Source organism: Acinonyx jubatus, chromosome C1 (assembly GCF_027475565.1).
Source record: "Acinonyx jubatus isolate Ajub_Pintada_27869175 chromosome C1, VMU_Ajub_asm_v1.0, whole genome shotgun sequence".
NCBI lineage: Eukaryota > Metazoa > Chordata > Mammalia > Carnivora > Felidae > Acinonyx > Acinonyx jubatus.
Window position 1 is genome coordinate 86652567 of NC_069381.1, and position 25118 is coordinate 86677684.

General features: G+C 34.7%; 1 protein-coding gene across 5 annotated transcripts in view; it reads right to left on the minus strand.

Annotated features, from left to right (window-relative positions):
* Nucleotides 1-25118, minus strand: part of COL11A1 (collagen type XI alpha 1 chain) — a 215235-nt gene that overhangs the window by 170879 nt on the left and 19238 nt on the right. For all 5 annotated transcript variants that reach the window (XM_027058472.2, XM_053214541.1, XM_027058475.2 and 2 more), the window contains 3 exons: nt 15554-15721; nt 9130-9343; nt 5695-5857 (listed from right to left, as the gene is read on the minus strand). In XM_027058472.2, the coding sequence (XP_026914273.1) occupies nt 5695-5857; nt 9130-9343; nt 15554-15721 (545 nt within the window). The remainder of the gene's footprint in view (nt 1-5694; nt 5858-9129; nt 9344-15553; nt 15722-25118) is intronic.

Here is a 25118-nt window from a genome sequence, read left to right on the forward strand (position 1 = left end):
ATGTAGACCATGATCAAATGTACACTTTTAATATTTGCGGTTGATTCTACTTCAGTTATATCTCAATAAATAGAGTTTAAAAATCTCAGATGCAATGAGCTAAATGTATATATATTGGGAAAGGTAGACAAATAGGAAAGCTACCTCATCCTGTTATGTCACTCTATAGGAAAACCATGTCTACCAACGTAATTTTTTTAATGAAACTTAATTTAATTTTGGGTCTTTTTTTAATGTTTGTTTATTTTTGAGAGAGTCAGAGAGAGAGGGATTCAGAGAATCCCAAGCAGGCCCCACGCTGTCAGCACAAAGCCTGATGCTGGGCTTGAACTCAGAAATCAAGAGTAGTACACTTAACTGACTGAGCCACCCAGACACCCCCCGACATAAGTTTTTAAAAAGCATATATATTGGAAAATATATGTAGTAAAAAGATACACAGGCATCATAAAGCAGTAATCAAATTCTTACTGGAATATTTGAGATGGCTATTATTACTTTAAGGTAGGTTATCTGGCCTCATAAAACCACTGAAATTGTGTAGCTTATATAAATTATTATTCATTGATTTCTCCCAAGAAAACTGAATGCTAAAATCTTTTCTGAGAAGTTTGAAAAAATGAAAAATTTCATCAACAAGTTTTTCCACTTAAATTGTCATTATATTCTTCTCATTGCTTCAAAAGAAATAGTCTGCCCAAAGATAGAAGACTCTTAAAAATAAAAAAGACTTGTAATAACCTGCTTTGATCATTAAAAAAGAAAAAAGATTGAAATAGCAATGCTTTGAAAACTTGAGTTATAATGGCTATAATTTGATATTTAGTGAAGAAAATTCCTGTTTAAAAGACTACAAAAGTAGGGACGCCTGGGTGGCTCAGTCAGTTAAGCATCCAACTTTGGTTCAGGTCACGATCTCACAGTTCATCACTTGGAGCCACGTGTTGGGGTCTGTGCTGACAGCTCAGCGCCTGGAGCCTGCTTTGGATTCTGCGTCTCCCTCTGCCTCTGGCCCTTCCGTCCCCCCTTGCACTCTGTCTCTCTCTCTCAAAAATAAACATTTAAAAAAATTAAAAATAAAAAAAGACTACAAAAGTAATTTTATTGATAGTGAATACAGGCAATGTAGTTATTTTTCTAATTCAGCTTTCCACACATCTTTGAAGTGTATTATCAAGCTAGGAAAAAACAAAACAAACAAAACAAAACAAAACAAAACCCCAAAAGGCTGTGGATTAGGGTTGGCTGGATATTTTATGTCTGTTTGAAAGTATTCATCTACCCAGACCACGTTTTGCTTGCTAAGGTCTATACCTAGATGCTACCTGTTTCAGGAGGGAAAATTTATCTAATCCCCGCAGGACAGCTTGTAAACAAGCAGTAACCCAGGACCTATTCAAGTACTTCATTTACAAGACAAAAAGACCACTTAAAACCTTTGACTGATATATGGGTCACTGTTGCTCACCCCTATCAAAAATGTATAAGAATATTTGACATGTTGGGGTGCTGAATGGCTCAGTCAGTTAAGCGTTGAACTCTTGATTCTGGCTCAGGTCATCATCTCACAGTTCGTGGGTTTGAGCCCCACATCGAACTCTTGATGGTGCAGAGCCTGCTTGAGATTCTCTCTCTCCTCCTCTCTCTCTCTACCCCTTCCCCACTCAAGCTTGCTTTCTCTCAAAAGAAATAAATAAACTTAAAAGAATGTTTGACATGTCATAGTTGTAAGATGATTTTAAATATAAGTAATTAATACATTATTATTAAGAAAACTACATAGTAATACATAATTAAGTTACCCATATGTACATAATATACAACCATATACATGTATAATTAATACTAGTATTTTAAGTACTTTACATACATGAGCTCATTTTTTAAAATATATACTTATAGACAGATTACATTACTATTCCCATTTGAAGAATAAGAAATTAATATTTACATAAAGTAATTACATACAGAAATATAATTAAGCTATTGTGAGATTCAAAATCAGATTTTTCTGATTCCATAGTCAATTTTTATATTCACTCCACTATGATGAAATTATATAATCTGAATGATGACTCTATATATTCATTTTGGCATTTCCATATAAACTAATTCGTCATACTTTAAAAAAATCGGGTTTGCTTCTATCTGTTTAATGTTGAATTCTTAAGTATCTTCGGATTGCAGTTCAAGTAAGGCCATGTTTAGCATTTTTTCCATACCAGTACAATTCCATAAATGTAGGGTAATGTAGGGATGATAGAGATGAAATTATATAATAAACAAATTTGCATCTAAATTGGAATGATACTGTTTCCAAAGAAATGACATTTCCAGTTTTCAGAATAATAACTCACGGATGTTTTTATATCATCTCACCAATACAACTGTTTATCAAACACTAGAATATGCATACATGGTACCATTCCCATCTCTTATTGTTTTAGTTTAACTTCTACACATTCAGTGGTAGAGATTCAAAAGTCTAGACAGATACCATAATGTAAAACAAAATGAAAATAAAAGTATTTGAGTAAATTTTTAGAGAATGATATATTAACATCATATTCAGATAAGACGAACTAATTTCATAAAAGGAGTCAGAAAGTTTTATTCTGATTTAAAAATCTGTGTTTGAATTACTTCTTTTCTTCATATTCTTTTTTCAAGTGGGGAAGATTAAATTGCTTTTGAAATTTATATACCCACACAATAACACAATTTAGGAAACAAAAGTTGAATTTTATGTATAATGACTTTGGATATAGTGATAATGATAAACCTTACAGTGAAGTATCTGCATTTATTTACTTTTTCAAAACTAATTGTACTTCATATGAAATAAAAGTTATTTTTATATTTTTATACTAGATATTTTATTTATTTTAATTTATTTTACTTTCTATAATTTATTTTTTTTTATATTTTATATCCAAGTTAGTTAGCATATAGTGCAACATTGATTTCAGGAGTAGATTCCTTAATGCTCCTTACCCATTTAGCCCAACCCCCCTCCCACAACCCCTCCAGTAACCCTCTGTTCTCCATATTTAAGAGTCTCTTATGTTTTGTCTTCCTCCCTGTTTTTATATTATTTTTGCTTCCCTTCCCTTATGTTCATCTGTTTTGTATCTTAAATTACACATATGAGTGAAGTCATATGATATTTGTCTTTCTCTGACTAATTTCGCTTAGCATAATACCCTCTAGTTCCATCCACAGAGTTGCAAATGGCAAGATTTCATTCTTTTTGATTGCAAGTAATACTCCATTGTATGTATATATACCACATCTTCTTATATTTGATATTTTAAATAAATATTCTTTTTAAAGCTCCACAGTGTTTCACGAAACTCCAAGATGCAAAGCTGCATAATAAACTTATTTTCACTACTCACTATCACACGCCTAAAGAATTCAATAATGAGTGTTTTAAAAATTATTCTTCTTAGTAGTTTAGCAGTTTCTCCAAATAAACAGCTGGAGTTACTCCAGGATTTAGATTGTGGATTATGGATTAGAAAATTAAGAATTAATCAAAGAATATATAATAATCTTTGCTTCTAGTACATCTGTCTTTGGTAATTTACTAGAGGCCCTCTTGACCAGAGGTAGTTTGGTTAGAAGTAGTAAAAACATATGGAAATACTTCACGGAAATCATTTTCATGTATTTTAGGAGTTGATACTGTAATCAGCTTATGAAACACAGAGGCTATTATTACATATTTTAAAAGATGCAACATCAGGTTCAATTATTTATTTTGAAAAAAAGAACATATTATGATAGCCTAAAATCCTAATTCAAAAACTAAACTGGACCCCAGTGAGTATGAATGTAGTGTATGGCAAAGAAAGGGGTGTATAGTCTGTATGTGGGGATTCAGGAGTAAGAGGGGAAGAGCTGTATGAAAAAGAGACATAATCAACATGTACATATAACAAATATCTTTCAGGGCAGTAAATTTTGAGAATATTAATAATTGATATGTATTAACATACATGTTTTATTTATATTCTTATTTATATAACATATTTATATTTTTTCTCTTCTGTATTTCTTTTTTTAAATTTTTTTAAATTTATTTACTTTTTTATTTGAGAGAGAGAGAGAGAGCAGGGGAGAGGCAGAGAAGAGGGAGAGAGAGAGAATCCCAAGTAGGCTCTGCACTGTCAGCGCAGAGCCCAATGTGGAGCTCGAATTCACAAAATGTGAGATCATGACCTGAGCCGAAATCAAGAGTCAAACGCTTAACCAACTGAGCTACCCAGGCACCCCTCTTTTGTATTTCTGTGTATATTCTTATCACTTATGATGAACAAAATTTACTCTTAATTTCCATTGCTTTAAGTTTCATAGACTCTGTAACTATGTATAACAATAGACTAAACTAATATATGAAATGAAACCATCCACTGATATACTTTGTCCGTATTACTCATTTATGTTCCTGGAAAATAAGGTTGTGTGTATTACAAAAATAAATTTAGCCTGTGAAACTGATGTTCATAGGTAGTTTAATTTCAAAATAGAACTTTGCGAGACTAGAAATTAAGTTAATTTGTTTATAATATTCATCTAATAAATAAATATTCATTATCATTTGTATGCAATCAATAGATGATATTGGAAGATCTGAGACTATATTATTATATATTGCCTGAATAAGTTTATCATTTAATTTAGTATGATATAATGTGTTAAAACATTTTGTTTGGAGTCAAAGGCTTAGGTACCTACAAGTAGAGAAAAATCAGAAACAAACAGAATCTCAATTAACCTGAAAGTGTCACAAATGTTAATTATATTTAAAATTATGCCATAGGTTATGTATAGAAGTACAGGAATGCAACATTCTACTGACACTCGGAATGTATGTTGTTCTTTCTATGAACATACACATTGTCTGTGTGTATATCCAAATACAGAAAATCTTCTGTGTAAACCTTGTCTATTAATCTGTTATATACCACAGAAGTTTACTTTATTACACTTTGAAAAATAAATTACTCAGAAACTGGATAAAAACAATGATCAGAGTACTGAATGATGTCTCAGGAGTGCATCCTTTTGTGGGATCAGGACTCAGTCTGTTTGTTATGTTAATAATTGACTCAATGAAAATTAAAGCATGCATTACCAGATCCAATGATTGAAGAAATAAAGAAAGAATGTAATTACCATAATTGGTGAAATATAATTGGAGGAAAACTTTTTACTATGACCTTGACATTATTTAAAAAGTGGTTTTAAAGACCTAAGTTCAGCTTTTGCAATATGATCTCTATTTTATACCTTAGAGACATTAGAAGAACAGAGAAAAGCAAAATACCTGACTTGTACATTTCCTTAAATTAATCTCCCAGAGAAGGAAGCAAAGAAAATGTTCTTTTCTCCAAGGAAAATAATACAAAGTACCAAAAGTAAAGCCATTTGCCCTTCCCAAGAGAAAAGCATGCCTGTGTTCAAATCAACCAATGTCTGTAATGTTTCCCAGTCGTTACAGCCATCATTGTGTACTCATTCTCTTAGGGAACAATAGAAAACATCACCACTATACCCACAGGGGAAGAAAGTAGGTCATCCTTTCGTTTTCAACTTCGCTTTATAGCATATATTGATTGTTACAGTTATTAGCTCAATTCATCTGATTTAATAATATTCAGCTTCAAATAACGTTTGATTTATTTTTACCTCAAAAACTTCTTCATCCAAAATCCTGGTTCCAAAAACCGTGATTCCATTGGTGTCAACGATTGCTCTCTCACTTCTATCAAGTGGTTTTGTGGTTTTCTTCTTACAATCAACAATCATTGTCACAGTCTTCTTCTCCACGCTAATTGCGACCCGATGCCACCTAAAAAAGCCAATTCCTTTGTAAGCTTCAAAGATATTGTTGCCACACCATTACTCATTTTAAAATACAATGTATTTTAAATTGTGAAAGTGAGCTGAAAATGTACAAAAAGTAGGCTCATTTATTAATCAGTTAACAAGTGACGACTTACTGTTTACCCAGAATAGTGCTAGATACTAAAAAGGGTACAAGTGGTATAAAATGCACACCAGGGGTGGCTGTCTATGCTGATAAGGAAGTGCCCATCCTTTGCTACACTTTGTATTGTTGCAACAAAAGCTTAATTTCACCATGTCCTGATGAGTATATGTGATAGAGATCAGGGGTGGGACATGAGGTAAGTAATAGTTTCTATGTACGTAAATGTTTTCTTCCAAAAGGAATTCCACTTAATTTTTTTGTTCTGTTTTTGCTCTAGAGATCCCCTGAGATGAACTGTAAAAGGGTATGTCTACTTATTGAATGACTGCTCCATCTGGAACAACTGAACGTTCTAATTGTAAAACACAATGTGCTTCTCTGTCTTTATTCACATTTATTTCAAGTGCTTTCGTTTTCTTTTTCCACTTTAATTTCAAGACAGTTATAGATCACTACTGTGGGCAGGATCCAAAACTGAGACACAATATCTCTCCTTCTTTCCAGGGTTGGCAGGAAGTGGGAACACTGAAAGAAAGCATAGTCAACGCATGTGTGGAATGAGAATCTCAATTCACTCTGAAGCTACTGCTCCAGCTAATTCAGGGCAGCGATGACAGGCTTAGGGGGTAGACATGGCCAGCTCTGTGGAAACATATATACCCTAATCTTACTATAAAATGGTGGGTTTTATTAACACTATCTGGTGCTAACATAAACCACTGAGTGAACGTCATTTGGATTTTGCAAACCACTCTGCTTTATATATATTTTTTTCCAAATGAAAAACGCTAGATTAATATTGCAGAAGTGTCTAGGACTACATCCATAAAATAAAGTACCTAAAAAGTTGCAGGAGCCTTCCTAAAATGTCTGTTTCATGTGACTTGGCATGGCTACTGATGAGGACCAAGTATATTTCCATATACACTTAATCTTTGGTCTTTCCATAGCACATTCAACTAGCATAGGCGTCTGCTTAGTTTGAATCAAGCAAAGATTTATTTTGGAGCCACTTAATACTGTGAGAGTAAAATTTACACATATTTCTGCCAAGAAGCCTGTGTCTCAACTTAAACCATCTCCACTATTGTAAGTATGTGCTTTTCATTAACAGAAAATAAAAATGAATTCAATTGTTAAAAGTTGATTAGGACTCTAAACTTGACCTTATTGTTGATTAATTTCAGCTCTGATAATAATGATATGTCATAATCATGGTATCATATATAATTATCAAAATATGAAACCATTCTTAATTATTCTTTTTTGTACACAGTACATTCACATCATCAGAAAATCTTTTACTCAGTGTATATACAGAATCCAGTGTGTCTCAACTACCCAATCTGGAAGCTCTCTCATCTAGACTCCTTAATGGTCTCTGCTTCCACTCTCATGCAACTGTGTAGTGACCATTTTAACTTTATTTTTTTTTCAACGTTTATTTATTTTGGGACAGAGAGAGACAGAGCATGAACGGGGGAGGGGCAGAGAGAGAGGGAGACACAGAATCGGAAACAGGCTCCAGGCTCTGAGCCATCAGCCCAGAGCCTGACGCGGGGCTCGAACTCACGGACCGCGAGATCGTGACCTGGCTGAAGTCGGACGCTTAACCGACTGCGCCACCCAGGCGCCCCAGTGACCATTTTAAAACACAAGTCAGATAAAGTCTCCTTGCTAAAAACAAGGTATTATTCCCAGTAAAGCTGAAGTCCTTACTCTGCCTCACAGGAGTGTCCTCTGGCCCGCCGACCTCACGCCCAACTTTTGCTTTCTCGCTCCCTACACTCCAGCCACATTGCTGCCTCTTTGCAGTCCTTTGCACATGTTCTTCACTCAGCCAGAAGTGCTCTTCCTCCCTATCCCCACATGGCTCACTCCTTCACTTTCAACATGCCTTTGCTCAGTGCAACAATATCAAAGAGATGCTTTATTGAAAACAGCATCCCCTTAAATTCCTTACCCTGATTTATTGTCATAGCATCATTTTTCATATTCATTATTAAGGATAGTATTTAAATTGCTCATAAAAGCCTAGTTTTTCCTGCCACTAAGATGAAGTTTTCTCCATGGTGCTGACAAAGATACATTGAGTGTGGATTTTTTTTCATCTGCATGGCCATTTCCTTCCTACATTTATGACTAAATGTCATATTTCAGATCAGGCTAATTTTAGAAGCCTAGATTCAGCAATAAAATGCCAAGTAAATTTAGCAAATATTTATTTGTATTTAGCTGTTCCCTAAGTGAAAGGCAATGTTCACAATGCAGAATTCAGATTCAGGATGATTTTCAGAAGAGTATGATGGTTACTATCAAGCCTAACTACCTCCGCCACTTTGAAAATATATGATCTCAGGCAAGTTGCTTACACTTTCTGTGCCTCGGTCCCCTATTCTGTAAAATGGGTTTATTAACATTATTTTCTTCAAAGAGTTGTGAAAATTAAATGAGTTGACTACGTATAAAGTGCTTCAAACAGTACATAGCCCATATCAAGCATTATGAAAACTTCTTATGATTGTCAATATTAACATGCTTGAAAAAAAGGCAAGTCAAGTCAGGTCATTCCTCTGCTCAAAAAGTCTACAGTGACTTCCATGTCACTCAAGATAGAACCCAAAGTGTTAGACCCATCGACAAAGCGTTATACCATTTGGCCTCCCATGGCTCATCCTCATCATCCCACTCTGCTCCTGCCACGTGGGTATCCTTGACATTGCTTAGACAAATCAGCCACACCTGGAATCAGAGGCTGTGTATTTGCTTCCCCTCCTCCTGGAATAGTATATACTATTAGTATAATTAGTTAGTATACTATTAGTTAGTATATAATAGTATATACTATTAGCAAGGCATGCACCCCAGATTCTTCACCAGTCACCTTCTTAGTGAGATTTTCCCTGATCTCAATCCTTAAAATTGCACCCTCCACCACCATCTCCTATCTTCCTCGTTGTCTACCCAGACTAAAAGAAACTATGTGCAATTAGGTATTTTATTGTTTTGTTCATTGCCGTATCTCTAATCTCTAGAAAAAACTGCTTCATACTTTATGAATATTTGTTGAATGGTTAAATGAGATAATTGCTTTCAACATGGTGAAAACATTGAATTATTATGTTACTTACTTCCCGTCAGCGATGTTAACGGTTCTGAAGAGGGGATAGTCTTCAGGGGCAGGTTTCCCAGTGTGGTCTTCAAACAGGAAAACAGGTGATCTCCCAACCTCAACACCGACTTGCTGAATACCATGCTCGTTATATATAGATAAAAGGAAAGACTGAATTCCTTTTTTGGGTTTTATTGTAAATAATATTGAAAAATCTTCTGGAAAAGTTCCTCCTGAGAATAGAAGGCCAAAGGTTCAGGAATGTCAAATTCCCAAATTATTCCTGGATCACCCTAATTTTTTAACTTCTTAGGTGGCCTTAATGAGTCATGCTGATTAGAAGGGGCACATGCACCCCAATGTTTATAGCAGTGCCATCAACAATAGCCAAATTATTAAAAGAGCCCAAATGTCCATAGACTGGTCAATGAATAAAGAAGTGGTGCGCTCTCTCTCTCTCTCTCTCTATATATATATGTATATATATACACACACACATACACAACGGGATATTACTTAGAGATACAGAAGGATGAATCTTGTCATTTGCAACAACATGGATCAAGCTAGAATGTGTTATGCTAAGTGAAATAAGTCAAACACAGAAAGAAAAATATCATATAATTTCACTCATATGTGGAATTTGAGAAACACAACAGATGAACATAGGGGAAGGGAAGGAGAAACAAGATAAAAACAGAGAGTGAGGCAAACCATAAGAGACTCAAACACAAAGAACAAACTGAGGGCTGCTAGAGGGAGGTGGGGAGGATGGGTTAAATGGGTGATGGGCATTGAGGAGGGCACTTGTTGGGAAGAGCACTGGGTGTTACATGGAAGTGATGAATCCTGGGATCTACTCTGGAGACCAAGACTATATACTGTGTGCTAACTCACTTGAATATAAACAAATTTTAAAAAACAAGTCATGTAAATTCAAACAGTAATAACAACACAGATTAAAAAACAAATGGGAAAGGGACAATAATAAGCTTTCTCTGAAATAATTGTCCACGCTATATTCAAATTTTAAACCTGCTCATTTAAAGCACAATGACTATGTAGAATTCAACTCAAAGTTAGGAAACAATATCAATCATTTTGCCAGTACAATATTAAATGCACAATAAGAACTTTTAAAATAAAAAAATACCACTTTGATCTAAGATTTGTATTTTCAGGCTTCTCTAATCTGTGGCCATACACCCTCTCTTTAAAGAGGCATCGCAAGCACACGATATATGAAGGTATTTTTTTGTCATCCATTAAAAGCTAAAGAGTTTCTCATCAGTTTTTCCTATCACACAAAAGGCAATTTCACCAATAAAAAGCTTATAGCATTATAAATCTGAACTATCAGATACTTGGTTAATTTGATTCTAAATTCAAGAGGGCAAACTGTCTTTTTTTTTTTCCTTTTCCCTCCTACCACTATACTCTAAATATCCAGCATGCGGCCAAATCTACCTAGGTGCTTAGTAAGTATTTATTAAGTAAACACATCAGTTAAATGACTATCACAAATATTTCTCAGATAGTTAAGCAATGGCTGCTTGTATATGTTTTATAAAAACATTGCATGTTAAATTTTGCATTTTACTCTTCAAAAATACTTTTACATATATATCTTATTTGAGCCTCTACCCTGGAATAGAAGTAAAACAGGCATTATAATTCAAAGGATGAGATTATTTCAGTTAAAAAGTTTTCCGTGTGCAAAACTCGTGTTTATGTGCGTGTGTAATCAGTGATATCTAGGACAACACCGGGAGCTTCCATATTCAATCCATTCATTCTAAATTCTATTCTACACGGTCGTATAAAATAATAAAAATACTCTGAATATGACTGCCACGGATTCAAATTCAAAAGATTATAGGACACCAGCAATTCTAAAACTTTATTGGAATAGGAGAAATGTTTGTGTGTAAAGGTATCTTACATCAATTCACCAAAACACTATTTATAATCCTGAAATATTAAAATAGCCTGTAATGGTTGGGACAGGCTAAATAACATATAAAACATCTGCATATGCAGTGTTTGTAGACACTTAAAGTAGTAAGAGACATTTTACGAAATTGGAATTATTTAAAATGTGGAAATTAAATAAGAGTATGTCACAGAGAAAGCAGTCAATTAATGTTAGGTATTTGGTTCTATAATATCTACTTATATCTGTATGTATTTCTATATCTTTATCCATACGTATCTATATCTACATAGATAAATAGGTATCTCCAAACTAAAAAGTTATTTATTAAAAATTATTAATTTTATTTTTAAAAATAATTTACCAAACAACTTTGCCATATCACAAGTAGGTCATAAAAGCTCTGCTATCACATCAAAAATTATTTAAATATAGATATAGTTTTGTTTCATTTAGATGTCACAAAGACATCCAATTTTATTTGTATATAAATCAACAGAAGAAAGATAATCATATAAATAAAATGGAAAAGTAATAAAACATTAATTAATAAAACATGTTTTACCTGCTTATACTATAAATAAAAATCTAGGTAGGTAATCAGCCTGCTATTGAAGAAGCTCCATGGCCAACTTTTTCTTCAAATAAGTAGCTCAGAATGTTGAGAATCACAGGAATTCTTTCCCTAAATGTACCTCAATTTTTCAAATATCTCCTACATTGAAAAAAAAAGATGCTAAAATATTATGAGCTAGGGGAAAACAATTATTTTTTTTCCATTTTTGCAAAACCATCATGAATTAATGTCTACATAGAGACATTTAGGGAAAAAAGAATTCCAGGAAAGAATATATTCATATAAGATTAAATAAGTTATAACAAATTATAATTAATGATCCAATTTGTACAGAACGACTTTTGAAACTGTCATGTGCTAACCACTAATGAGTAAAATCTTTCAATTATATAAGTATTTCCCAATTTAAAAAAATTAATGTTTATTTTATTTTTGAGACAGAGAAAGACAGAGCATGAGTGGGGGAAGGGCAGAGAGAGAGACACACAGAATAGGAAGCAGGCTCCAGGCTCTGAGCTGTCAGCACAGAGCCCAACGTGGGCTCTTGACAACCACAAGATCATGACCTAAGTGGAAGTCGGACGCTCAACCGACTGAGCCACCCAGGCACCCCAAAGTATTTCCCAATTTCAAATTAGGCAATAAGATTATAATTATAATCTTTATGCTATGACATTTGAAAAAGAGAATTTAGCTACCTAAAAAATCATGACTTGATGTCAAAATATTCAGTCTAACCTAGACACCCCACCTTAGTTTCTTCCCTATAAAACACTAAGCAAAACTGTCCATAACTGACTAAATGTATCAGAGAGAATTCATTATGATATTACTTCAACAACAGGAATGCAACCACTTACTATGTGAAATTTTATCTCAAATAACAGTGATCAGTATACATGATAAAATAAAATGTGAAAATTTTCAACTTAAATAATTTGTGTTTTGAAATGTATAAATGTAAAGTAAAAGCATCCACTCTGTTGAATGACTGCTGTTAAAGAAAAAATACTATTACTACTTTTGATATGCATGTAAACATAAAATCATACATATATAATAATCATAATTCACACTGAATATATCAAATTCAATACTGATTCTTAAAATGGGCTTTTAATATCAATAGATAGTACATGCATAAATAAATTTTATATAGAAAAGTCACAAAATTTCATTATTTGATTTTAATTTTCTCAAATTGTGGTTAATATATTTCCATGTGTCATATGTCTCCCTTTAACTAAAATACCTTTTGATGTAGCTTGGTGGTCAGCAGGATTTTGAAAATGAGGAGGGAAGGCCATTTTTGCATAGTGAGAAAGCTCACTTAATCTAAAAGAGACAGAGACTGTCTCTCAGCATCACATCATTCACTGGTTCTGTGATTATATTGAAATACTTTACATTTCTAACACCTAATCCATTACTTGGGCTTAAATAGTCTTCTCTCCAGATGGATATGAAGATAAAGATCAATATACACAAAGTTTCTTGTATAGCATCTGTCCCACAGCAGGTGTTCTAGAGAAGGCAGATAGAACTTGTAAATTATAGCTTCTATTCAGGTCACATGTACAGTGTTCTCAGACAGTTAAATTAAAGGTCTCAAATAAGGACTTTAGAGGGCATGTACCTTAATTAAACAGAATTTTGCAGTGACCATCTGACAACCCTTCAGCCCCACCCCAATATTGAACTTTCCAATACTACTACTTACTTTTTTCATTAGAAAAGAAGTCGCTATTATGTCTTCCCATAATGGAAGAAAGAGTATTCCAAATAATTTTTCAAAGATCTTTTTTACTCATTTGATAAAGAATAATATTCATTGTTTGGATGTTTTTAACTATGAAAATGTCACTGATCATTTTTATTAATTGCCGTTTTGCATTGTTTGACAGGAAGCTTTACCCAAATGGAAGATTAAGTTTAAATTCACTTGCGTGGGACGGGCGGATGAGGTCTCTATCAGAGGAGTCTCTTCCTATCTGAAATAACTGTTTTGAGAATTATGTGCCTAAGTCACAATATTGTGAGAAGGGGGAAAAAAACCCTTCAGTATAAATGAATATTGTTAACTCTCATGAAAGGAGAGCCCAGAGGCATACATTATATTCTTTTCCACGGATAACAGAAATGATTGCATTAATCAAACTAACTACCAATTTGGAAGGCACAAAAACTGACCCTGAAGTGATGAACCAAAATACAAAAAATTAAAAATTAACTTTTTGAGTATTTCTAAAGCTTTTCCATTAATGTATTTTTCCCTGTTTTTTTTCTCTTGACAATTCCCATCCCTATCCTATTTCTGCATTGGAGTGCAGATAAATAGAAAAGCAACATTATTTTTACATTTGCAGCTTTTAAATTTGATTTTTAACATACTTTTATGGATTTAATAACTATTTTAATTTTTAATTCCAAAGTCAGAAAAATTGTGCATTGACATTCTTTGTATTTGCAGATTGTTGCTTTTGTCCATCACAAAGGATTGCAAAACAAGAAATATTTGGGAAAGATCAATGAATTGATCAAAATAAATGTGTTTGCAAAAATACTTTAAAATGTCCATCCATGAAAAATATATTACCTTGTTTTGTAGTTAGTCCCTTGATTTCTAATTTTTCTATTGTTAGAAAATAGTTTTTTGTGAAAAGAGATAATTCAAATCCCTTCAGGTAGGGGCAGTGGAGAGGATTATATGAAGAATTTAAATGATAAATTGTTTTGGGGTGCCTGGGTGGCTCAGTCAGTTGAGCATCTGAATTCAGCTCAGGTCATGATCTCGCAGTTCGTGGGTTCGAGCCCCATGTCGGGCTCTGTGCTGACAGCTTGGAGCCTGAAGCCTGCTTCAGGTTCTGTGTCTCCCTCTCTCCGCCCCTCCCATGCTCGTGCGCTCTTTCTTTGTCTCTCTGTCTCTCAAACATAAATAAACATTAAAAAAAATAAACAATAAATTATTTCTGAGAGGATTCCAAAGCACTAAAAAGAAACACTTGATAGTATAGTGAATATTGGCTTTGGCAACAGACAAGACCTGGATTAAATCAAGACCCCTCGTAATGTGGACAAGTCCAAGAACCTGAGTGAAACTCTATTTCCTCTTCCATCAAATAAGGATGGGAACACTCAATTCAGTACAGTTGTAAGAAAAAAATAACTGATGTGTGCAACAGCAGACTTGTAACAAGTTACTGTTTTGACTATGTGACACTCAGAAATTGTCAGCTCATCACTCAACTCCCTTTCCCTACATTATCATGATTGCAGATAATTAGTGTTATCAGGTTAATCAATACTTTCATGGAAAGAAATAATATTCACCAGGTATTTTTCAATACCATTACAAAAACTTTCCAGGTAAAGGTTTACAAACTCTCTAAACCCAGATCTCCTTATAACTGTGACATGGGGCTTTTACTCTATTTAAGAGAAGAACAGGATCCCAAAATAATACTGAATTATCTGTTTTATAATATATCCTAAAGAAGTATTTCTTTCAACAGAAACTTAAATTAATTTCATAAAGACACTCACTAAGTATGTCTAAATCCACATGCCCATTCAAGCCACATGGGTAGTCATTATGGGTAAAACTGCCATGTTATCCAGTGAATAAATTCTATAGGATTATATGCAGAAATGAGCTAGATATAATGTTGTTTTCAATTTTTATCATCTGGAAATAAAATGATAAATTATTAAATTTTCAAATAAACATATCTTCTGTGATTGTGTTGAATTAAAACTGGCAATTATTAAATCATCAGTTATTTCCATTAAGTCACCTTAGTGACCACAACGTATTCAGTGTCCTATATAGGAAAGAATTATATCTGCCCCAATAATTGTGCATTATACAGCATGATAAAAAGACACAAAATAATTAGCAAAGTAGTGACAGTTCTAGTAATAAAGTGAACATACCTGAAAATAATTGTTTTGTTGGAGCACTGAGTTGTGCTTGCTTTGAAACTCTGTAAGCAGTATCCGAACCTTTTGAATTCTTTCTGTTTGTGCAAAAGCCCGTTGTTTTTGATATTCCCTCTGGAGAATTGTGAAAATCTAGAACTTTTAGTACATCGACTGGAGCAGCTGAAAAATAAATTAAAGGCAAAAAAAATTGAACAAATAATCTAGCATAAAAATGAGTATTTTTAAAAGAGAAAACTGTTTATTATTCTACTCTCAAATCTGTCACTTAACACATCTCCCTGTTATCTGGGTAGGAGACTGAGAAGTGGGGCAGCAGGTAAAATATAAACTAAAAAATTCTCAATGCAAAATATCTCAAATCAAGAATATATTTGTGGAAAAGCAAACAGAAGATATTCATATTTTGGGGGGATAAGCAGATTTGGAATTGAATATATAAAATATTTGTTACCTGGTATATATTATGTATTTAATATATAATAGAATATATGTAAATTTACAATCTGATGCATCTCCATTACAATTTATAAAGTCTTTAATCATTCTAAGTAATTTCACTATCTGGAGTTAAAGTGAAGGCCAGCATCTGGACATATTCCATTAATTTCTAATAGATTTACTATTCAACTATTTATAAGACACATAAAGGTGATTTTCATGGTTCAAATTCACAATGAACGTATACATAATGATTGCAAAATGTGCAGTTACTAAGCCATATTGTACACACAAAGTTAAAAGTTGTTAAAAAGAAGAGGTAACAAAACATGCCTATATTCTATTGACTTTTTGTCTTTATTCAAAAATAAAAATATTCAGAGAAGGCTATGTGTTGGCCAATGTATTACTGAGCATGTCTGAGACGTAAGTCCTTACTGCAAGTATATAGGTTCTAGTTCAGAAGTAAAAGAGATCACTTCTACCAATAGAAGTAAACCAATATTATTGATTTGAAAAGTTTTGATGTCAGTTAAAAAAACAAAACAAAACAAAACAGAATTTCTATCAAATTTCAAAATATGCTGAGATTTATAAATATATTGTTTCTGGAAGGACTTAATGAGAATGGGAATGGGACTGATTTTAGAATCAGAAAATATCATCACAATTCATCACGATCCATAAAGAGTGACCTGTAATGGGGTGTTGTTCTTTGAAAATTATGATTTCAGAGTGCCTGAGTGGCTCAGTCAGTTAAGCAACCAAATCTTGATTTTGGATCAGGTCATGATCTCACAGTTTGTGGTTTCAGGTCCCATGTCAGGCTCTGCAATGACAGCACAGAGCCAGCTTGGGATTCTTTCTCTCTCTCTCTCTCTCTCTCTCTCTCTCTGCCCCTCCCCCATTTGTGCATGGGCATACACGCACTCTCTCTCTCTCTCTCTCTCTCAAAATAAAAAACTTTAGGAAACTCTAAAAAATAAAATTATTATTTTTAACTATTTTTTTTATAATAACCACCAGTTCATTACAGAATACATGAATGAATGAATGAATGAGTGCTTGTGAGCACTGTATACTTGGTCATTTCCTTAGTTAATTAAATTTTAGGGGCATTTACTTCCACATGTACAAATATATGTGGATGAAGGTTTCTATAATTTTCCTTTTAGAGTATAACAAGTGTAATTTCCTTTAACAATACTCTGTATACCTATTTTATCAAGCCTCTGAGTGAAAATCAACATACTATCCAGTATAGGGCACATTCTTCCAAATTATTAAAAAAGAAGAGAAAAATATTCTCTTTATGGAAATCAGACAATTCAAAGGGATCATCATCTCTACCAAATATGACACTCTCTAGTTTAGCCTTGGAATACTTAAAAGAATAACAGCATTCAAGAACATTTTTGCTGTAGTCCTGCTTGTGATGGTCAATTATTTTAGGCCCATAGGGATACCGGACGTTCTTAACTTTCTTTTCTCTTATCATAAAGTAAAAAAGAAAGTTATAATATTTTTAAATTTTTAATAATTTCTATTTTTTGAGGGAGGGAGCATGCAAGTGGGAGATGGGGCAGGGGGACAGGAAGAGAGAATCTTAAACAGGCCACATGCTCAGCACAGAGCCCGATGCAGGGATTGATCCCACAACCCTGGGATCATGATCTGAGCTGAAACCAAGAGTTGAGACTCTTTAACAATTGAGCCACCCAGGCGCCCAAGAAAGTAGTAATTTTTAATAGCTTTCATGTCTAGAAAGCCTAATATGTGCCAGTCACTAAGCTAAGCTCTTTACAGACTTTTCAGAGCATATGTTCTTATCCCTACTGTGCAGATGAAGGAATTGAGAGCCAGAAAGCAAACTAAGGATACTCCTGAGATCTGGGAAAACATCAAATCTAGGCTCTTTCCACTTCACCACCTTCATTGCTCTACCCCATAAACAAAAACTCTGTAAAAGAAAGTTAAAACATAAATATAAATATACAATTATCTTGAGACAGCTAATTGATTCCTGATGTTTATATTTGCTTTAAATTAAACTCAATTTATGTTTCAGGGTCTAAATTCCTCTTAAAGAGACTATTTATAAAATTCATAGCATCTTATCTGCTTATTTTGTCTTATCTTCTTGCTCTGAGGCCATTAGCAAAAGTACATCTGAATAGGGTAAAGACTCAAGGACAGACATGAACACAGCTATGAAGGCTGTAATTCTATGAAGAAAATGATGCAGTCCCATGGTCATGGTCCCAATTGCTTATGGGCAAATAATAACTAAAATAAACTGCACATGCCACCTCTCCAAAATATCTTTCCACAGGATGATATTTTCCAAGAGTACAGATTTTGTCACACGTGCTTCTTCCTACTTTGAAATAGTGTGATAAAAACACATTCCCTCTATAGGATTCAAAATAAGAGCTCTATTTTTAAAGCCTCACAAAATTCTTTATAGAGACACATTATATGAAATAATTCATTCTTCAAAAATCAATTAAAAATAGGGACAAGTAAAAACCTAGATTTCAACTAGGTTTTTTTTGTTTTTCTAAAAAGGCATATCAAGGGGCACCTGGGTGGCTCAATTGGTCAAGCGTCCCACTTTGGCTCAGGTCATGATCTCAAGGTTAGTAGGTTCAGTACAGAGCCCACTTAGGATCTTCTGTCTCACTCTCTCTCTGCTCCTCCCCCCCATAACTAAACATTTTAAACAATAAAATAAAGATAAAAGGCATATCAAGTTACAAAAAATGTAAAACCTGGTTAATCAAGTTTTAAAGTTTTTCCCTTCAAGAAAACTAAATAATAAATTAAGCCACTTTGAAATCTGCCTGCTATTTGATTTCATGATCATAGCATTTAACAAATTCTCATAATAAGAATTCCATGGTTTTATACATACACACATACACATATACATATACACACACAGTGAAATGCTTCTTCATATTTTATTAACTGAATTGCAATTGTTTAAATATTAAAAGCAGCAATTTGTTATAGCTTAACTTGATATATCTAAAAAAGCAAAATTTCCATTTTCAAAGCAATTCTTAAATGCCCTTTATATTTGTTTTCTTGTTGCCAATAGCTGATGCCATAGATCATGATTAGAATTTCAGATGTACCCAATCAGCACAATATTTTGTTAAACAATGTTTTTCCTGCCTTTTATTGTATACTGTTGCAGTCTATTAAATGGGAGAATAAGATATCAGAGCCCAGTGCATTACTACAATAACCATTTAACTGGTTTCCATGTCTTTTCTAATCATTCTACATACCACAACTTGAGCAAGTTTCCAAAACACCAGGCTTTATGTCACTCTGCTGCTTCAATTCCTTCAGTGAACCCAGTAACTTCTGGATGGTATGCACAGAACTTGCATATAAATCCTGAAGATCTGAACACATCCATTTGTCCTGCCTGTACCACCCCTAGTGTGGTATGCACCTCCATCATTTGTTTTTTTGTTTTTTTTCATTGTCATTTCCCCTAACTCCTTCCTCATTCAGCGCTGTAGCTATACTGAACTCAGACTTGCCAGAACCTCTCATCTTCTTTCTCCTACCTCTGGGCCCTTGAACCCCATTTCCCCTGTCTGAAACACTTAGCTTCACTTCACCTGAGGAATACATACGATATAAGTCATGTGTAATCTGCTCCAGAAAGCATTTCCTATCTCCCAAAACTCATTTAGATATATGCTTACCTTTATTATAGCACTTTTCACCCTTGGTTTTAATTTTTGCCTATACTTAATTTTTTTTTCTTTACTAAAACTAGAAAAGAACAGATATGTATACACACACATACACACACGTAAATGAGCTCTATAAAATACTGGTTGAGTGTGAAACATGATAACGTGAAAATACACAGAAGCAACTTTCTCTGAAGTCCACAGGGCTCTCTTGTCTTGAAACAAAAAATTTGAGGGCCTACTATGTCTTTTTTATTATGTTCTGCTGATCTCTTAAACATCCCGACTCATTCATTGATTAGTCTGTCCCAAGTCTTTAATCTTTTCCCTCTGTTGCCTTCAGTGTCCACATGGATTACTGATGTAAAGGCTCACAATGCTTTGATTGTTTCATCTCTAATTAATTCCTCCTCTAAACTTCACATACTCCCATGACCAGTAAGGAGTAGATGACAGCAATACATAGTGTTGAAGAACTGGGATTGCTCTGAATCCCACCCCTGGCACTTAGCATATGTGATTTGGACTCAGTATTTAACTGCTTTGTCCTCAGTTTCTATATCCGTAAAATGAAAATAATAAAAATATTTACCTAAGTTTATGAGCTGGCATTTGTGACAATGCCTTAGCACAGCAGCAGGAAAAATTATGCCTGTGGGATAAGACCTTTCTGACTATTTTTGCAAAGGTACATGACATAAGAATTTTTTTTAACATGGCTAAAAAAATTAAAAGAAGCATAATTTTGTGGCACGGGGGAATTATACGAAATTTAAATTGCAGCATCTACAAATAAGAATTTTATAATACTATAGCTACACCCAATCACTTATATGCTGTCCATAGCTGCTTTTGCCCTACAAGAGTTGTATAGCTGTGATAGAGACTGTATAGCTAACAGTAGCTGAAATATCTACCATGTGGTCCTTTTAAGCTGAGTCCTAAAGGATGGGTAAAAGTTTATAAGCCAAGAGGAGGGTGACAGAAATATCAGATATGCAACACAGATACAAGACAGCATAGAGTACAAGGAAATGAAAGTAATCATAGTTGCCTGACAAGACATCAGCACTGAATAAATTTAAATGTCCAAATTCTCCCTGGGTGTATCATGGCTGCTGAGGACCTCTTGAGAAAAATCAGATATCCACCATGGATATTAAGAGCTACAATCTCCAAAGGAAACATCCACACTAACTCCTATCTACTTCTTCTACCCCAAATGTTATGGTCCAGCTGAAATAAACTTCTCTTAGTTTCTAGAATATATTGTGCTCCCTTTCTGGGGATTTATTTTTTCAATCCTTCCTAAATTGGCTAAGGATAATTGTTTTTCAACCCTAGCTGTGATTAGAATTTCCTAGAGAACTTTTAAAACATAAGAATGCCTAGGTACTACATAAGAACTTATAACTAGAATGACTAGGTGAAGCAGGAGGCAGGGAGGGCAGGCATTAATGTTTTAAAAGTTTCCCAGATTAATCTAATGGGTAGCCAGGATTAAAGCCAGGTGGACTGAGACCTAATCAACCTTTTGATCTCCACCTAATCACTACTTCCTTCAGGAAATCATTACTTATCTCTCCCAGGCTTGGTTATATGACCCACTCACATGATCTCAAGTACCCTATACTCCCCTTGGATAACTCCACACTCTATTTTGTTTGCTTGCTTAATTATCGCATTTTCACTCAGGCACAGGGTATGTCTAAACTCTGTTACAAACTCATACCACCTAATTTCCCTCTCTCTCTCTGCTAAACTTATAATTTATTGTTTGATGTCTGCTTCCCCTAATAGATTGTAAACCCTCTGACAGCAAACATCAGCACTATAGATGTTCACTATAGTATTCATAAATAACATAGCAGCTGACACATAGTAAGTAATCAATAAAAGTACATTTAATGAATGAATGAATAAATGAATGAGCAGCTACATCCTGCCTTAGAGCTAAAGTTTCTTTCCCACCAGTCTGAGAAGGAACATGAAGAGGGTTGGAAATGGCCTTTACAAACAGCACCTTGAAGTGCTTTCCAAATCAGATTGTTTCCATTTGATTCAAGTGTGGCAAGAACACAGTTCTCAAGTGGCCTTTGTAAAGTAGGCGCTTTTGCGCTTCTAGGGAATCACTTACCTTACCTTGTACCTCACATCACAGGCCACATATCAGACATATTATAGGATAAATAAAAATAAAACAAAACACAGAAAGAGTTATAAACTATCTCCTATCCAGTCATGGAATGCTTTGCTGCTTTAGATAAATATCAAAACACCAGAAGTGCTACTGTGTTTATGTGGTGGTGGAATGCAGGGTTGACAAAAGAAAAGTCAGAGTCAAGTGACTATTATTATAATTTAACTAACACCAATACACTTCTCTACATCAGAATCACAAGAGCTCTTAATAAAGAGTCTAAAAGGTAGGATATAACAGGTGAATAGGCAACAGTTAATAACTTAGCTTCTAAGGCTGGAACTGCCCAACTTCTAATCCAAGTTTTTCCAACATCTAGTTCAATGTCTGGTCCAAGCATTTATTATCCTGTGACTTTGGGTAACATACTTATGCCTCTAAGACTTAATTTCTCCAATTTAGCCTCATTTTGAGAATTAAATAGGATAAAGCATTTTAATCTCTGATGATAAGGTCTAACACATAGTAAGTCCTAAATAAAAATAGTATCTGAGGAAGAGCCAAGATGGCAGAACAGCATGGAAGATTTTTGTGTCTCGCATCCATGAAATACAGCCAGACCAACACTAAAATATCCTACACAGAGAAATGATTGGAGGATTAACACAACAATCTGCACAACCGGAACCACAGAATTCAGCAGGTACGTGGCATGGAGAGGTGAACTTGGGGAAAGAGAAGCCGGCAGAGGGCAGGGAGCCACTTTTGCAGGCGGAGAGAAGACGGAGACTGGTGGGGGGAGGAATAGAATACGAGAAAAGCACCCCTTCCCAAAAGCAGCTGGAGAGAAAGTAGAAAATTGGAAACAGCCGCGGGACTAAACTACAAAGGGAGAAAGGAGAAAGAAGACGGTTTAAATTCCATTAAGACAGTAAACGAGGGGAGTGGAAACTGCAACTCCACAGCTCCATACCTGGTGGTGCTCTGGTGGGAAGGGTGAATCCCCAGGAACAGAGTGGGGTCCGGGAGGTTCTTGGGCCACATGGGGAAAAGAGGTTCCACTGTTGGAAGGATTTTTGGTAGAGACTGTTTAAGCCACCTGGTTCCAGCAGACCCCAGAAAATGACCACATTTGCTGGTGCTGGAAACAAGGTCTTTAAGGGTAAAGCCTGGTGCCAGATGTGTGTTGTGATTTTCCATAGTCCCTGAAAAGCTGCTGCTACACTATCTCGCGAAATTTTTCTGGGGCAGGCTGGCACCTGGCCACAGTCTCGGGGCACTGGCAGCAGCAGGGTCCCACAAGCGTTCCTGGGTGCAGCCGACATTCAGCCATTGCTTGGTGAGACCCTCCCACAGAGGGGCGGAACGAGTCAGAGCTGCAGTCCTTCAGAATTAAGGGGCCAGGGAAAACTGCCGCATCTGAGACAAAACTAGAGAGAGAGGTACTGCCTGGGGTTTTGTCACAGACAGTGAAGACGAGGGGAGTGGATGAAAGCTGAAGACAGAGGACTGGTGCAAGATTGCTGATCCGGGAGAACAGACTCGGTAGCTGGCTGGCACCATTTTCACCACTTCTGCGCATGTGCATATACACCTATGAGCCCCACAACAATCCACCGCAGTAGGCTAGCAGTGCCATCTAGTGGAGAATGGAGCCATTACACTGAGCCCCACCCAACTGGGCCAAACTTGCTCTTCAAGAACACAAGTCTCACCGCCTACTTAGTTTATGGACTATAAAGAGCTAGACAGTCAGCCATCTAGGGGAAAATGAAGTAATTTCAGTCCTATTTCAATCTGTTAGCAGGTACATCTATTCAATTTTCTTTCTTTTTTTTTTCACTTTTACACTACTTTTTTTCTTCAATACAGAAAGAGAAAAAATTAATTTTTATATTCAATTTCTATTAAAAACTTTTTCTTTATTTTTTCTTAATTTTTTTTGCTTTTATGTAATTTTTTCAAATTCTATTTTACTTCTATCACTTTATTGTAGTCTACTACAGTTTATTCACTCTTTCAAATTTTCAAACAATTTCCATTTTTTCTTTTTTCTTTTTCTTTTCTATTCTTTTCCTTGAATATAGAACAAGAAAATATTCATTTTTATTTTTAATTTATATTAAAAATATTTTCCTTTATTTTTCCTACTATATTCTTTACTTTTGTGTAAATTTTTTCAAATTCTCTTTTACTTCAATCATCTCATTTTAATCCTCTTCAGTGTATTCATTTTTCGAATTCTCAACCGATTTCCTTTTTTCTTTCCCCCCCTTTTTTTTTCTCTAATATGTCAAACAACTGTCAACACCCAGACAAAAACACACCTAGGATCTAGCATCATTTATTAGATTTGTGTGTGTGTGTATTTAATTTTTTAAATTTTATTATTTTTTTAATTTTAATTTCTTAATTTTAATTTTTTCTACTTCATTAATTCCTTTTCTCCTTTCAAAATGATGAAACGAAGGAATTCACCCCAAAAGAAAGAGCACGAAGAAACAACAGCCAGGGATTTAACCACCACAGATACAAGCAAGATGTCTGAACAAGAATTTAGAATCACGATAGTAAGAATACTAGCTGGAGTCAAAAATAGATTAGAATCCCTTTCTGCAGAGATAAAAGCAGTAAAACATAGCCAGAATGAAATTAAAAATGCTGTAACTGAACTGCAATCACGGATGGATGCAGCGGTAGCAAGGATGGATGAGGCAGAACAGAGAATCAGTGATATAGAGGATAAGCTTATAGAGAATAATGAAGCAGAGAACAAGAGGGAGATGAAGGCAAAAGAGCACAAATTAAGAATTAGAGAAATCAGTGACTCATTAAAAAGGAACAACATCAGAATCATAGGGGTCCCAGAATGGAAAGAGAGAGAAACAGGGGTAGAAGGGTTATGTGAGCAAATCATGACAGAAAAGTTTCCCAACCTGGGGAAAGACACAGACATCAAAGTCCAGGAAGCACAGAGGACCCCCCTTAGATTCAACAAAAACTGACCATCAACAAGGCATATCATAGTCCAATTCACAAAATACTCAGGCAAGGAGAGAATCATGAAAGCAACAAGGGAAAAAAGTCCCTAACATACAAGGTAAGACAGATCAGGTTTGCAGCAGACCTATCCACAGAAACTTGGCAGGCAGAAAGGAGTGGCAGGATATATTCCATGTGCTGAATCATAAAAATATGCAACCAAGAATTCTTTATCCAGCAAGGTTGTCATTCAAAACAGAAGGAGAGATAAAAAGTTTCC